We start from the raw sequence: 17,624 nt of genomic DNA on the forward strand, positions 1-17,624 counted from the left end.
ATCGAGTGGGCCTAATCTTCCCATGGGATTCCTGTGTGGAGCCAAGAGTTAAATAAATACAAACAACGTCAGGATACAATTCAACCAGCTCATACAGTCAAATTGGTTCAAAATGTTCTATCTAAGGTAAACCAGTTGATTGCATCGACTCATTGACTCGAATGCAATCCCTCACACCAAGCATGCTTGGAACGACAGTGGAGAGGAAAAACTCTCTTTTAACAGGAAGAAACCTCCAGCAGAATCAGGCTCAGTGTGGTACTTGGGGCCAATAGCTAGTTGGTTAACCTCTTACACCCTCAGGGGGTATAAATAAATTTCTGCCTGACAAAAACACACAAAAGTAAATCACTTATAGCCTCACAGCTATTAGATTTAAGAAGAAACTTTTGGTACCTCTGTAAAGGTAAGATGTCATAGAATGGTTTTCTGGTGTCAGCACCATTGTAGCTTTGACCCTGCCTGAAATATTAGAGACAAAATACAAAATATTTTGCATTTTTTGAACCTCGCCAAAATTTTCTTTTAAATAAACATTGCAAAACACTACCAAAATATTATTTATAGCACAAAAAAGTAGTACAGACTTTTAAATCTAAATGTTGTGTAAAAATATACCAAATTTGGACTCAATCAGATGAATCATATTTATTTTAGAATGGTATTAGTGAGAAATTTCTTAGGCGGAGAGGCCATTTTGGCACATTTATCCAAAAATGTCACCAAACTGTGCCAAATGTGTTTTTTACATCAATACTGGGGGTTTGTTAAAATTATGAGGTCTGGTTTTGATTTCCCATTTGACTGATGGCAGCTGCTCAAAAAGTTCATGAGGGGGTCTGAAGGGTTTCTGATAATGTTCAGAAATGTGTACTTTCTGCTCTGAAGCACACAGTGGATGGGAAGTAGCAATACTACAATGATATATGCCATTATTTTTTTGCAGGGCTTTTAAAATAACAGTTAAGACTTTGTCTTACATTGGGTCTATTTTTTTATGTAGCGCTTCCTGATGTGAAATCTACATAGACAGCCACCTCAGGGGCTTTATGTATAATGTGGGTTATCCCATCCTGGGCCTATTTTTCTGCACATTTCTTATTTGTGTGAGACCCATACATATTTTTCAAAGAATTAAAGCTAAGGAAACCATACATTTTTTTAAACTTTATAAACAATTTATATATATTTTTTAAAGATATAGTCTATCAGCCCTATATGAAAGTAACAAGCCGTGTATTTACCTTGTACATGGATAACACCAACTTTCTCACAGTACCCTATAAAAGCCCTCCTCACTTTACTTTGGCATTATTCAATAAAATTGATAAACATTTGATAAATCCAATCTTAGTTTTCACCAAGAAAGATCTTTCACCTGAGTGTCTGATTAAAGAAGATATTTAAGCCGTTCTATTGTTTCCTGATCATCAATGTCATAAAAAGTTTACTGAGGTTGACAGTGTTGACTTTAGCTATATTCATCAGTTTATTTCTGTTGGCTTTATTCACAGAATTTATTACTTGAATAATCCTGGCTGGGAATTAAATGTTTAGAGTGATGGTTGATCTAATAAATAATTTTTTTTCCACACAGCTGTCATGATCCATGTATTTATTTGCATCTGGGCTAACTGATGCAGTTTATCAGTGCCCCCATCTACCATTTCTTAGGAATAAACTCTCTAACTGTTGTGGTTTCTTAAAAGGCTGTAAAAAGCTGTGTTACATGACACTAAGGCTTTTTCCTAACTGTTTTTCTCCCCTGATTTCCCTGAAAACTGTAAATGAACCAAGAGAGAGGAAATTTGGGGAGCTGTTTTGACTACCAAATGAATGGCACAGTATCAGGCTTGTGCGCTGCCAGTCCATGTCCAGACCATATCTCTCCCCTATGATTGCTGCTCCTTTCCCGATTTGCATTACTGCGCTTCACTCCAAGCTTTGCCTGGACCACAAAGAAATTGAGTCTTTGCATTTTACCCCTGCTTTGTTCAAACGTTTCTCTCAAACTCTTTTCCATGTGGGCTTGCTCTTATCTGGGGCTGTATGCACATTTCATCAACAGCCACAGAGAAACCTCCCATGGTATGTTCTCGCTGCCCGGCATGGAGCTTGCTCCCAAGTGGCATCCTTCTCATTGCATCTGCCCCAGCATGCAAAGCCCACTATAAAATAAACCCACCTCATCCAGTATTTCTGTCCATCACCTGGAGCAGCTTGATAACAGCCGTGGTTTGGCGCTTTTTTATTCGTGGTGGGAATCATCTGTGATGAGTGCATGTTATCAATGCTATGCAAGCAGCACACAGGGACACAGAGGAAGAGCAGAGGAACTAAGATTTAGAACGGCCTTCCAGTGCCACAAACCCTCTGATGATAACAAGGACGATTTGTATTTCGTCAATAAATGACACAGTTAAATGTGATTTTCTTTTTTTTCCCTGTTGCTGTAAATATGTAACATCTGCCATCATGCAAGCCCTTTCTCTGTGGACCAGAGAGGTGTGTCCTTTAAAAAAAAAGTTGTCTCCAACCCCTCCCACAGACTCGTAAGCCCTAAACTTTGCTACTGGTTGAAGAAGTTGTTCTTGTAGCCATCAGCCTGCGGCGAGACAGTTAGTCAGACGAGCAGGCCATCATCCACAGAGGTTCTAGAAATTTGGTGAACATCCACTCTGGTAGGTGACCTCTGTATGTCGGATTGATGTTCTTGAGGTGTCTGCATAATTGTTCTGCTTGGGTGTACCAGGGTTTGCTAAAAAGGAAGACAAAGCTTTCACTGTAGGATTTACATGCTGATTGCCTGGGGGCCAATTTTACTCTTCGTCATTATTCATGTGAAAACTAAAACCAACTCCGTTTCCTACGGAGTATATTTTTCTGGCCTTGTGTTTTGTTTTTTGTTTTTTTGTTTGTTTTTTATTGACATTTGGATTAATTATTTTGTGTTCTTATATTAATTTAAAATTTTTAAAATAAATTAGTAAAAATGGTTTGAATTTTTCTATTTTAAAGTATCTGTAACACTTACTGTTCATGAAGTGTAAATCTGTGTTATTATCAGTATGCATTGAGATGTATTTATGTAGAAGCTCTCCATCTAGTCACCTGCTTTGCTGACTTTTTTTTTTTTTTTTGCCCATCCAACCACGGCATGCTGTCTCACCCTTAGATGCCTTTACACTTTTACCATCATATTTTTTTTTACTAAGATCATACTTTTTTATTGTTTATTAGGAAGTTGAGGGGCTGTTCAATTGAAGCTGAACATACTAAGAATTATATTAATGGGGAAAATCAGATTTTCTCATCGGCTAACAGCCACTTTTATTTTTGCTTTTCTGTATATATGCTGATCGAGAGTGGCCTGGACATTTACTATCACTTCTTTTTCATCTCTTTATAAATGTTTTTATGTTAACTGGAAGAGCGATAGCTTTAACTATCTGTGCAGGCTGTTTATGAGTCCAGCTGAAACGAAAAACGAAATCTGCCCCCACTCTGAACTTTTTTTTTTTTCATGTGTCACTTTCATCACATAGGGTGTCCCCTCGGGCATATCTTTAGCATACGTCTAACCGGCACACCTATCATGTTTAAGACCACCTAGTAACCGTTCGGTCACTGGCTGCATCACTACTTTTAAAGTGCCGGTTATTTTTAGTTGTTACTTTCAGCCACAGTCAAATGAGGATCCTAGAAAAGGAAGTTTGAAAAAGCCTGCTGTCGAGAGATCTTGTCCCTGATAACTTCAAGTTGCACTTGTTTGTCGTGTTAGCTAAGTGTTGCCAGAGATGCTGCATTATCTGATCAATCCGAGTCACCTGTGGTGGCAGAGCTGTGCAGAGGGAGGAAGGGTGGTGCAGGAAATAACAGGATAAAAAAATGATCAATCTGTTTTATTTCTGCTTTTCTTCAGGGTAAACTTTTTCTCCTGTGAACATGGAGGATTCGTCAGATCAGTCCCACTGGGCGTCTCCCACTCTGCTCAGCTCTGACCCCCTTGCTGGTTTCTCCTCTGATCCGGGCCTGTTGGCTTCTGGAGAAGAAGGAGAAGCCTTTTTCTCTGGTACAGACACCGACTATGTTGGGCTTTCCTCATTCTTCCCTAACCCCAGCCACAGCCGAGCTCCATCCAGCTACAGACACAGCTCTGGTGAGCACTGAAAAAGTCCCTCTTTATCCCCTAAACCAAGATTTGATTATCTCATTCTTGTTTTGTTTTTAAAGTCCGGCAGGTGTACACCTCCCCCAGTCTTCTCAGTAATCTCCAGCTACTGGATGGGTCCTCCAACCACCCCCTGAGTGTACCCTACAGCTCTGCAGCACCCACCTGGAGCAGCAGTCCCCTCACCAAGACGCCACTCCACCTCCACACCCCAACCTCCCTCTACACCCCTGGGGTCTCCTCCTCCTTCACCACCTCCAGAGACGGGTACTCGTCTCCTGGAAGAGAAGGAAGAGAGAGTCCCCGTCTTCAGGAGGCCCTCAAAGCAGAGCGTCTTAGTCCCCTGGGGGGTTCAGGGGCCAGCAGCAACTTTCTAAATCTGACTCCTGCAGCAGGGAGCATGTACACCCAATCATCACACTCACATTCACACATGCTGAGCCCCTACAGCTCCTACATGAGCGGGCCCCAGGAGTACAGCTCCGCAGCCCTCTACTCCGGCGCTGGAGCATGGATCAGCCCCTCCTATTCGCCGAAACTTCGAAACAAGATGAGGGCAACCACTCCAGGTGAGAATCAACACAAACCTCATGGTTCTGATATTTTCACTACAATTCAGGAAAAAATATCAAACATACGAAAAGCCAACCATTATTCCTGCTTCTGTTATAACAAAAAAATTTGTGAAAATATAATGTTATGCAAAAATAAGTTGCTTTTTTATTGTAATTCCTAGATTTAAGCAAAAATCTTGAAATCAATCTTTTTTCCCCCAAACCTGAGATATTTTCTAAACTGACATTTTTTTTGTTAGTGTAAAAAACGTGTAGGAGCCTCCTTTTAGTCATTTGTTTGACAGTGCACAGGTGCACTTTGATTCAGTTTATTTTTAAAGTACAAATTTGAAAATAATGATATCTCAAGAAACATTTGAACTGAAATGAATCTAATTCATATGCGGTTTATGAGAAAAATAAAAAAAATCAGTAAAATCTAACACCCAATGCTTTAAATGCGTTCAACATTTATCCATGTTTTGGGTTGTTTGTTTATTCCGTTTGGTTAAAAAGTTTATTTCCCAAAAGAAGCCAAATGGATAGCATCAATTTATTTGCTTAACAGCAATCCTTCCTCTTGAGCAAGTAGGTGGCGAGAGTGGAGAGAAAAAATGTCCTTTTAACTGGAAATAACCTCCACCAGAACTAGACTAGTTAAAGCAACACTTTGGGGTTACTGACTGGGGTTGAGAGGACAGGAAGCAGGGGGGGGAGGGGGAATTAAACTTTATTCACTCACATGACGCTAAAATATTCTTCCACATTAATATAAAAGGAACAGAAGGTTTTCCTCTTGAAGCTGTATGTTTTTCCCACCTTTGTGTAACTCGATACTGTTAGCTGCCCCATGTGGGTTTTTTTTAAACACATGATCTCTACAGTTTGATGAAATATCCTGATAAAAAAAAAGAGATTTCAGACAAAGCATGAAAATTAAAAGACGGTGTTGTCATTTTCTCAACGACTCACCAAAGCAGCTTCAGGAAGACCGTGACTGAGACTTCAAGATCTTTCATATTTTTTTAACTCAAATTCTGGACCCAGTAAAACAAATCAAAATTTTTATGCTTAATGAAAAACCTCCACTTTCTTTTGTAAACAGAGGCCAGAGAGTGCGTAAATTGCGGAGCCACTGCAACGCCTCTGTGGCGCCGCGATGGTACAGGCCACTACCTGTGTAACGCCTGCGGACTGTACCACAAGATGAATGGCCAGAACCGACCCTTGATCCGACCCAAGAAGAGACTGGTAGGACTCTAAGTAGTTTGCTACTTTTCTGAGATCTAAAACCATATCTGATTCTATAGAAACATTGACGGTGTTCCCTTCTCTGTGTTTTAGATTGTGAGTAAGCGTGCTGGTACCCTCTGTGCCAACTGTCACACCAGCACAACAACACTGTGGAGGCGCAATGCCAACGGAGAGCCCGTATGTAACGCCTGCGGTCTCTACTTCAAACTGCACAACGTGAGGCCCACATGAGGACAAAAACGGCAATCATGCCCAGAGCCAGAGTCCTGCAGTGTGTTTTAATACCTCTCGTCTTTTACCAGGTAAATAGACCCCTCACCATGAAGAAGGAAGGCATCCAGACTCGCAACAGAAAAGTCTCCAGCAAGAACAAGAAGAGCAAGAAGGCGGCCTTGCTGGAACAGTACTCAGACGGGGTCCAGCCGCCCCCCCTGGATGATAACGGTGGGCCCTTTTCCCTCGGCCCTGGGACCCTCCTGACCTACAGCCACACACCACACCTCATCCCAACCCCAACCCCTCTGCACCCCTCTAGCAGCCTACCCTACCAACACCATCTCAACTCCGGCATGGTGCCCACTCTAGTGTGATCGAACGGCAGCTAGTGTGCTTTTTTTGGCTTTGTACATAAAGAATATCCTATGAATGAGGATTTTGTTTACTTTCACTGTATTTTATCATATTTTGTTGATTATTATCGTGTGAGGTCTGATTAAAACCACATGGCACATGTAACCCCTGCCTGCTGATAAGAGATTCACTCTGCTGTAAATACAAACAAGCATCTGATTTTTTCCAGGTATCTGCTTGGGGATTGTTCACTTTCTCTCCATAATGTAGAGTTACATATTAGTTATAATGTCTTTGGTTCTCTGTTATGTATTTGCATAGATGAAATAAAGTGCAGAGAGAAGAATAAAATGTTTGACTTATGGCTGACTGATGGAGGGGTTTTGTTTTAAGTCATTTGAATTCCCAGCTCTGTGGCCTGGCCTAAGCGTTGGCTCCTGTGTGCTGGTATTGTACTCCTCTGCACTGGCATAGTGGTGCCTTTGTGCAGACACTGATCCACTTTGACAGTGTAATTGTACATAGCCGCTATGCAAATCCCCAATTCCGCAGAAGTGACAAACACTCAACTAAAGTGAAACACTTACACCTGGTTGGACGCTTTGACCAGTATCGCCCGTTGAGGAACAACTGGGCATGTGTCTCACAAACACACATCTCATAATAGATACATTTTGTTATTTTTCTATTCGATGTGATTCATCCCTTAGAGGGTTGAAATGTGTGAATTATTTTTCCTTTCTCATATCATGCTTGAAAGCAAAGAGTAGACACTTTAAAGAAAATGCTTACTAACCAGAGCTGAAAAAGCGAAACAATGACTGTATTTAGAGAAATAACATGCGTAGTGATGAGTCGCTCTGAAAGTCCAGAAATTCTTAGTGAAAAAAAGTTTTCTTGTTTTAAAACCGCTGAGCAGGTAAGAGAAAGGGGTACATATTTGTTTGCCTGCAGGATACTGCATGTTGCTGTTTGCGGCTTCCAGCCTAGAATAAATGAAATCTCATCCATCATCAGCTGCTCACTGACTTCCCTGCAGCGTTAACGTGTGTGAACCTTTTTCAGGGTTATTTTGATAAACTGTGTTAGTGTAGGTCTAACTCAGCTTTTACAAACCCCTGCTGAAGGTTTTTCACATCACTTTAACTTGGGTTATTTACAGTGCATTCAAACACTGTTGACACCCCTTGAATTATATTCAATTTTTTTAGATTTTGGTACAAACCTAAATGTATATAATTAAAATAGGTGTTTGTTTTGTCATTGATCAGCACAATTGGGTACTTTGTGTTTACCTTAACTTTTTCACACACAAAAACACCTAAAAAGTGTGGAGTGTAACTTAAAGTTTTGCCAAGCTCAATCAGATAAAAAAAAAAATACTTTATTGGACAGTTGGTTACAGATGATCTTCTGGATTTAGGTCTGGACTTTGACTAGGCCATTCAAACATATAAAAACACATTGATCCAAACCATCCAACTGCCTCTGGCTGTTTAATTTTAGGGTCTTGTCCTACTTGAAGGTGAATTTCCATCGCAGCCTCAGATGTTTGTTTTGGTTTCTTTTTAGATTATTTCCTACAAGATCATCCTGTTTCTGACTCCTGATCAGCTTCCCTGTTCCTGTTGAAGAACCACCATGGTAGGATGAAGGCACCACCTGGTTTAACGATGCAGCTATTGTCCTTTCATTTGGCTTTAAATTGCATTGAGTTGGATGCATGTTTTTTTTTCCAGCAGTTCAGCCTTCTTCTATATAATCCTATGCATCCATGGTTTCTGTTTTTCCTGTGACAGACTGGCCATCTGTGCAGAGTTTAACCCGCCTCTCACACAATGTCAGTTGTCCTCAAAGAATAAAAGACACCACTAAAACTAATTTAAAATATGTACGGTAATTTTACCCACTGGCCCTCAACCCAACTGAGATGTGATGTTATGTAATTTGTACTGCTGGAGTTTCTATCAGTTTTTTTTTCAAGCTTTTTTTTATTGTTTTTTTGTTGCACGTTTCTTCATTTACTATCTTAATTTGATAGTTTTTTTATGTTCAGCACTCTGAGCTGTGGCTGGTGTAAAAGTGCGTTCTTAATAAAGTTGTTGATGTTGATAATAATTCAAATGGGTAATAATCAAAAGCATGTTGTGTCATTTCATAAAAATCATTATACTACTGAAGGCCTATTCCAAGTCACAGTGAAAGTGAAACTGAAAAGCGATGCAGTAGATTCGTCCAGTTTGTGGAAACAACTTATCAGCAGCTGAAAATGCTGCTCAGTAGTTTGTATGAGGTGCTTGTACAAAAAGCTGTATGGGATACCAGGAATCTCCTTCCAGATCCTGATCGGGGCATATCTGAGCTCCTGGACAGTCTGATGTGCAGGCTGGTTAATGAACCCAAAGATAACTTAAAGAGGCGGTTCCCTCATCCTCCAGGAAAGGCCTCCATGTTCTTGCTATATGAGGCACCTTCAAAATCCATGGGTCTAAAGAACTCATCCTGGTATCCTGCAGCAGTCCAAGTACGGTTGGTCTGCACAACCTCCCCCCAGGCTAACACTGACGTACCAGTCATGCTCAACAATGTCACACCATAATGTCTCCTCAGCCTCTCCACAGTCTTTCACATCTGTCACATCAACTTGGAGAGATCAGGGCCGGCCCCACACAGAAGCAAACAAACTGACTGCGAAGGGCCCCTTTGCAGGTAGGGAGGGGGGGCCCAAAGAACAAGAACAACAAATTGTCTTTTTTTTGCATGTAGATTTATTTCTATGTAACCATAGTAACAAAATCAAACAATGTTATGATAGAAATTATGCACTCATTAAACATCTTTAATGAGTTTTTTTTATGGGGGTATGTTTGTAGAGTTACCTAGTCAAAATTTTGCAGCAACTTTTTGGGCTATTCAGCCTCAAAAAAGAAAAAAAAAACAAAAAGAAGGAAGAAAATGGGAGTTCATATTTCTAAGTCATATAATCACCATAATATCCATACATTTATAAATACGACACTTCCAAAAATAATATTTAATTAGCGTGTTGAATGTTTAATGTTAAATAAACATTTAGTTGAAAAACTATATTTAGCTTTTATTAAAATATTTAGTTCCAATCAAATGTGAATATTTAGGTCAATATGCAATAAACATTTAGATTGCTAACTAAATGTTTAGTTTTAAAATTAATATTTAATGTACACACAAATGTTTATTATGAAATAAGTACTCAATTTACAACTAAATACCGTATGTTGTTTTACAGCTAAATATTTTGTTTGAAAAATTGTTATTAAATTAGCTAATTAAATGTTTAGCTTACACAAAAACATTTAGATCGGAACTAAATATTTAATTGAAAGCTGAATATTTAGTATGCAAACTAAATAATCAACTTACTAATTCAATGTTTAGTTTGGAAATGTGATATTTGTATATGATTATACGATTTTGATTTATTAATGCCAATTTTTTCCTCTAATTTGAAACTAAACCCCCCAAGAAAATAACAAATATTTGACCAAGTAGCTTTATGTACGGCACCCTGGATGACAACCAGAGAATTAAGGACCAGTATAAAGTTCTTTTTAAATTAATCTTTGGAGAACAAAGATAATTTTTTATATTTTCATGTTTGTTTGATTTAGCAATGTCTGTTATTGTACAATTTAGCTTACTTTTATATATATATGTATCAAAGCTTTATGACATGTTGTGAATTGGCACTATATAAATAAACTGAACTGAATTAAGATTACATATTTATTCATATTAATATATAATCTAAATATTTATTAATCCCTCCATGCAGCTGGTGTTGGGCCACCTGTGAAGCCTCTGTAGGCTCGAGGTATTGCTTCATGCTAGTATTGACACTGCACTGGTCAAATGAAAGTAATTTCTGTGGGACCTGTTTTTAGGGTCATCTCATTGTTTCCCCGTTTGGTACCTGTTGTTCATTTAATTAACGCAAAAACATTCACAAAACAAATACATTTTGTAAATTTGTCACAATAGTTATCATAATAGATAGCATACACCTTCACTGACCAGTCGTTCCAAGAACTTGCCAAACTAGTTCCGCACTAGTATTTCGGGAAATGAACACACTATCTAGGGTGGTATGTTGGCTGCATAATACAGACTGTTGCATATTTGCAACAATAGGCATCAGTGGATTAACTGACTAGATCAATATTCCACAAAGCTTAGATTTCACACTCTGATGTATTTGTGTCAGTGTTTCCTTTCCTTACCCTTTTTTAACAGATTATTTTAGCACCACTATGAGATGCTAAACTTATAGAATAAGAAAGTTTTTAAGTCCCCATTGAATCTCAAACTAAAATATGTATAAGATTGAATTGAAATAATACAACCATTTTTGACATCTACTTAATCATATTTAGTTACGCTAACTAAATATGAATATTCGGGACTAACTCTTTCAATAAAACTTTACCATTTATATGTTATAAATAGCTATGAGACATGAAAACAGATTTTGATAAAAATGTTAATCTTACTCAGATCAGATAAGTTGCTTAGAGTTACAGAAGTGAGCTGATGCACAACTGGCAGGTATTATTAGGGCTTCAACAGACTCACACATCATCAATGATAATAATCCTAACAAGTAACTAAATACCATTAAGTAAATGCCAAAAATGGTTGCATTATTTCCTTCATTCTGGTGGGGTTGAAACATGATGTGCTTATGAACTGATAGATTTATTAGTGAAAGATTAGCGAGATAAAATGCTGGATGCAAGCGAAGACTTAATGTTAAAACTGAATGAAAAGGTTCTTCAAACATGTTTTAGTTTAAGACTGTGTCTCTTTTTAAAAACATTTTTTCATCCCTTGTTTGTCCTCTAACACCTTTGATCCTTTAATCTTTGGGGTTAATATTCAGTTATATGTTGAAACACTTATCATTCTCACTTATTTTTGCATAACAAAACCTATCAATTAAAAAGTTGTTTGTGTACTTGTGAGTGCCACTGATGGTACATCTAAATCGATCAAAGTTATTTTACAAAAATAGCCATTTAGTGTTCTGACAAGCACAGCCACTGTGATTGTTTCTATAGAGGAATCCTGCTCAATAAACCAGAGAAAGCTGGGTCGTGTAGATCGCACTTGTGGTCATGTCTCAGCAGATTAGATTAGAGTATTGAGGCAAAGTTTCTGGTGGACTTTTGTGGAAGAAAAACAAGAAAGGAGTTTCACAGTGTTGGACAACAGATTGACTCTTATTACCTTCGTTTCTATGAAATGTAAGAAACTCCTTTAAAGCAACATGTAGTAAACACGGCACTAAGGCAAGCATGTGTGATGTATCTTTTAAAATGAGCAGCAGGGCTGGGGTTGCTCAGTAAGGACTGCAAGATGACTGATAAGTTATCACTGAGGCCACAGACCCCAGAGCATCCACCTGCTGCTGGCTCCGCCACTCTCATCCTCCCTGTCGGTTAGTCAGTGAGGGCCTCTTTGGGTTGCATTAGGTGACAAAGACAAACGCACACATCATGGGAATCATCCATAAAAAAAAAAGGGTAAGGTTATGAAAGAGTTTGGTGTATAAAACTGTCACATCTGGTATGACCCTATCCTGTCAGGTTTCATAATCTGTGGGGTTGATGAGAACGCTTCACTTTAGTCATATCTATAAATGATCACTCATATCGAAAACACAGCTGATTTGTCCATGCTTCATTGCAGGCGCCGGGGAGAAATAATACTTCCATCTATGCATTTGGTTTCATCTTGTTGATCACATATCAGTGAACATCTGGTAACAGCACCCACCCACACAGACCCCTGGCCAAATATTTTGATTATAAACACAAACTTTTTCTGCAGCTTCATTTGGAGTAGGCGAATGTCTATCAACCATGACACCCACAATCACTCTGATTCCCTGTGGGCACTGGAATATAATGTTGCACAAAGCTAGATAACTGTCTATGTGAATCTACAGTGATTCCTGCCTATATTGTTCCCCCTAAACCACTCTGAGCAATAGAAAGCGGCAAGCTTGACCTTAATGGGAAATATATATAATAAGTCAGAAAAAAAAGGCGCAAGGAACCAGTGACAGGGGGTAAAAAAGGGCATGAGATGTGAAGAAAAAGTCACATCCATAATTTATATCCTTTCCTCAACTGTCTATCTTCTGTTTATCTGCAGCAGCTGTCAGCCCTGCTCTGGGGAAATGGCAGCAAATGACAGGGATAGATTAGCAACCACAGGCCGGCTCCAGTACACTCACAGAACCATCCGTTAGTGGCAAAACTCGCTCCTGCTGCTCTTGTGCTGTTTTATACAGAGCTGTCTTTTTCATAGCAGTGACAGCATGAGTTATTAACTTAGGCTGTGCTGAATCATAAGTTAGGAAAACTTTATGATTACAAAGGTGTTTTTAGTGCTTCTATGTTGGCTTTGAAAATGTATTTTAACAATTTTCCATTGAAGTGGATGTAAAAACAATAACTGGGTCAGCTACAGTGATAAAGTCCATTTCAATAACCAGCAGAGGGAAAGTAGCTTCAAATGTCAGGTCAACGCATGGCACACAGGCTCCCCCTGGTGGCTGACATGCAACACTACTCCTGACAACTGACTGCACGAAGTGTTTGGTGTTTTTTTAGGTTGGAAACTATGAGCTTTTCTTTCTACAGAATATGCCACAATTATCAGAATTCCATAGAAATAATGTAATCATCCTCTTCCAACGAGTGTATTTTTATTTTAAAGCCTAAAAATCTCAAATAAAAATAGTATTCTTTAAAAATGACATCAAATTCCTGAGTACATGTTCATGAGCTTTGTTGACAGGGGCCAGTGCCCCGTAAAACCTGCCTTGGCCCCCGATACTAAAAACATATTCAAAGGAATGTATGAAAAACAGATTTCTATTTGCATTGGAACAGAAACCACATTTTATAGTTTAGTATATTCTTTTGGACCAATTTTATTACATTAACGATTTAAAAAAATGATTGGTTGCATTTTCAGCTTCAGTCATATTGGCATAGGATCATACTTTTAATCTGATTTGTCTGAGGTTTCCACAGCTGCAAGGACTCTTTGGTTAACTTAACATATCAGACAACAAACCTTTGCCCTGTTTTTTGTTTCATCGTTTGGTTCAGAGCCCCATAATACAAAACCACCATCTCCAATGGTAAATTTGGTCTAGAACATCACTGTATATGTTCATCAAACATAGAAATTTTCTTTTTTTTTTATGAAGAATATTGTTGATCTGCTTTTATTTAGTAACAACTGCAATAATCTGTTATAAACTATATATAGGAAGAATTATTTAGCCTGATTTTCTTAAATACATATCAGAAAATGATGGTGTTAAATCTCTGTGTTGCAGCCACACATATTAAGACAAAAATGTACGGCCTAAAAATAGATCAGTCTAAGTAAGAGTGGGTAGAAGTCATGATTCAGCTGTGCTGCTGCCATCAACACCTTTGTTTAGTGTTGTTCTGTTTCTCTGACTGTGACTGGCTGAATGTGCTCTCTTCATCCTCTGACATGGGAGCTGGCTCAGAGCTCGTCTGCCCGGCTGTGTGTTTCCTGGACGGGGCCGCTTTTTACAGCTGCTTTTTGTATCTCTGCTTCTGTCTCCTTGAACCCCAGTCAGCCTCGGCAGATGGCCGCTCACACTGAGTCTGGTTCTGCTGGAGGTTTCTTCCTGTTAAAAGGGAGTTTTTCCTCTCCACTGTCGCTACAAGCATGCTTAGTGTGAGGGATTGCACTCGAGTCAATGCAATAAACTGGTTTTCCTTAGATAGAAAACTTTGAATCAATTGAACTTTGAATTTAATTAATTCCGCTCTAGTATACCTCTGAGAATGGGTTCAGTATCTTTGCAAGCCATGTCCCCATATCCTCTGGCTGCAGCTGTGCAACCTTTGCAGAAGAAAAAAATATAATACCCAGTACTCGAGTTGAGGGGGGAATAGGGAGGATAGCATCTCCCTATTTCAAAAATGTTTTTTTTTTTTTTTTATCATCCCCCTTCTTAAATGACCATCCCCCCATAACATCCCCTGTGACATTTTATTACTGAATGTGTAACGTTTCTACTTTATATTAACAGTAATGGCAATAATATTGCCCTCTCAACCTTTAGCGGGCTGTGGGCTTACGAGAAGCCTGAGCAAAATAAATAAAATCAAAGAAGTGGCCTACCATGATTATGCAGCTGATCCCAGTGGGAAATTTGTTCTCTCTGTTTGTCCCCAACTATGCAGGGGCAGTGATAACCATGCCAGTCCAGGGCCTGACTGCAGTTCTACTGTAAGGTGCCTTGGTCAAGGACCGGCGTACCTGACATGTAACAATCATACCTTGCATATTGCTTTAGGTTAACTATATTATACTAATATATATATTAATAGGCTGTTTTAGTGGGAACAATGTGCTCACAAACATGTACAGTATTAGTTTTCTGGAGTAGTCCAGTGTCACCTTTCCATAGCATCCAGTTTAGGGGAATGGATGAGTAAATCTGATCCATCAATATATTCTTCAACCTTAGTTTCTGATCAGGCAGATCTGACAGACCTGCCTGATCAGTTACTTTTATATGCCTTTGTTTAAAAAAAAACAAAAAACAAAGGCATATAAAAGTAACTGAACTGCTTTTATTGTTTTGCATCCTCTGTTTTGACTTGGAGAAGGAAAAGAAACATAACTGAGTAAAACATGAACTGATTCAACATAAATTGCACAGATTTAAAAATATCAGGTGAACAACTCTTAGCCCATTTCTGTGTCTACTTCTAATGTTGCTCCAACCAAATCGCTTTCTGACCCTAGCTATAAACTATTATATAGCTGAGAGTGCTTGGAATATTATGTTTAAGAAAAATAAAATAAAGCCACAAGAAAAACATAAATATATTTATTTTTGAAGCATGCCTAAAACTCCAAAACAGGCAACAAAAAGACTCTGTTACACAATGGGAAAAAAATAGAACTTATATTCTGTCAGCTGTCAGTTTAGGAGATATAACAATTGGTCCTTAGATAACGTACAGAAGGCAAAAAAAAAAAAAAAAGCAAATTCACCAAAACAGCTGAATGTATCTTAGTCTAACCTATAGCTTATGTTCATTTAAAGCACTTCAAGTCTGAACAGTAAGACCCTTTAACTAAAATGCACTGCTGCGTGTTAAAAGAAACCAGAAGAGCAGAGTGAGTAGTATTACAGCTACATTAGTTGTATATACTCCAACAATTTGCTTGACTGTAGCCGAACCACATTCAGTGCACAAGCAGACCGGGCTTTATATTTTCTTTATGTAAACATTAACTACTTTGTTTTACTTGCGTTGGCATAGCATTACATGTGATGTGCCGTGATGAGCGACATGCAAGGACGTTCATCGTTTCTTAGCAACAAGCACAGTGAGCAGAACTCCGCCGAGCAGAGCCGCACCAACTAGCAGCCATTTGTTCAATGTCTCGTGAGATCTCCGCCCCTCTGCAGCGGCGTCTTGGCCGTACAGCTTAGCAAAGCAGTCCTATAAAAAAACACACAAAGTAGAGAGAGTGTCAGACTTGGCTTGAGCATACGGTGCTGTTTTTGGTCACAATTAAATGTTTTGGATTATTACGTGTTTTCTTTTTTCCAAGGATTTCTTACATTTATACAGAAAGCAGTTTTCAAATTACAATTGTATTTTAAGTGGAAAAACAAAACTTGGGAATTTTTTCAACTATAAATAATCACTCCATCTACTAAATCATAAATTAGCTACGATTAAACAAATTTCTTTGGAAATTTAACTGCAAATACAGGAGCCAGATCTTAGTCAAATCAATCGATCAGTCTCAAAAAGATTCCTAAAATTCTTCAGAGCCCGAATGCCTCACTGCGATTGATTCTATATCACTGCAAGGGTTTTAAGAAAAATAAATACCATTAATTTATTCAGGGGGGAACAGTGGAAGCTTTGAGCATGTGTGACTCATGTTAGTTGGGGAAACAGAAGAGAGTCGGGGGTGAATCCCAAACTATTCCCCTAAGCACTAACCCTAACTATCGAGTGTCACTCCCAATGAAGGCTCATTCGCAGCTGTGGAAGGCGCCTTGATTGAAGGTGGGGGGGTATGAACAAGAATGGGATGGCATCAGCCCTCCAAAGTAAAAGGAAATCAGTTGTTGCTATGGCAACAGTGATGCACCATGTGCATGGCTGTAGCTCTGTGTTGCAGGTTAACACAACATAAAAACAAATTGCCCCTATCTTAAAACAAATGTATACGGTCAAAACTATTTCAAATCGGACCTTCCATTTCAGAAATGATTAAAAAAATGTTCATAAACTAACTTGTGATTTTCTGTCATTGTGACAAAGATGCAGCAAACGAGCAGAATTTACATTTTTCCTCCGCCACCTGGCCGCCGTTACACCTGCTGCTGAACTCCAGCGAGCCTGCAACTGAGGCAGACTCACTATTTAAGGGCTGAATGGTCCACTGCCCCTACTCACTACGTGGTTTGGGATGGCACTTAATGTGATGGATCCTCCTTGGGAACCAGCAAACAGAGGGTTAGCTCTCAGGGTTAGTGTTTAGGGGCCAGCTTGGGATCGGGCCCATCTCTGCTCAGACTGCAGAACGGCTGCAGCTGCGCTAACAGAACCAGCTCTGCTCTATGTCACCAAAGTCTCAAACAATACAGGAAAAAGTCGCCAGATTTGTCTTTGGTCTCTTTTTTTTATAAAAAAAGTTTCTGGAGGGGTCTGAAAATGTGACAAATATACCAAAAAAAGTTGCCAAGTTGCAACAATGCAGAGGCGGCCTGTTTTTCTTTAGCGCCAGGCCAGCAGGGGGCGAGTCTATGCTGAGGACAGCCACATGATGACAGGAAGCCACTTTAGACACCCCAAAAAATACTAAAATTAGGAATGCACGATATAATCGGCCCCCTATCGGTATCGGCCTGTATCGGCCTTAAAACTGAATATCGGACATCGGCCACCCCACCGATATTTAACCCGATATTTGATCAGCTTCTGAGTTTTAAAAGTCTAAAAAAA

General features: G+C 39.1%; 2 protein-coding genes across 2 annotated transcripts in view; one reads left to right on the top strand and one right to left on the bottom strand.

Moving 5' to 3' along the window:
- The first annotated feature begins 2,560 nt into the window (after window positions 1–2,560).
- LOC107100171 (endothelial transcription factor GATA-2-like) lies at window positions 2,561–7,358 on the top strand. The gene is made up of 6 exons (XM_015398568.1): window positions 2,561–2,681; window positions 3,923–4,159; window positions 4,234–4,740; window positions 5,831–5,976; window positions 6,070–6,195; window positions 6,282–7,358. Exons 2-6 carry the CDS (start codon window positions 3,946–3,948, stop codon window positions 6,567–6,569), a joined length of 1,281 nt encoding a protein of 426 aa, XP_015254054.1. The 5' UTR covers window positions 2,561–2,681; window positions 3,923–3,945; the 3' UTR covers window positions 6,570–7,358.
- Window positions 7,359–15,474: 8,116 nt separating this feature from the next.
- Window positions 15,475–17,624, bottom strand: part of LOC107099974 (bcl-2-like protein 1) — a 4,443-nt gene continuing 2,293 nt past the window's right edge. The window contains exon 3 of the mRNA XM_015398318.1: window positions 15,475–16,103. Coding sequence (XP_015253804.1) covers window positions 15,963–16,103 — 141 coding nt within the window. The 3' untranslated portion in view covers window positions 15,475–15,962. The remainder of the gene's footprint in view (window positions 16,104–17,624) is intronic.

The sequence above is a fragment of the Cyprinodon variegatus genome, unplaced genomic scaffold (genome assembly GCF_000732505.1).
Source record: "Cyprinodon variegatus isolate N-32 unplaced genomic scaffold, C_variegatus-1.0 Scaffold29, whole genome shotgun sequence".
Lineage (NCBI taxonomy): Eukaryota > Metazoa > Chordata > Actinopteri > Cyprinodontiformes > Cyprinodontidae > Cyprinodon > Cyprinodon variegatus.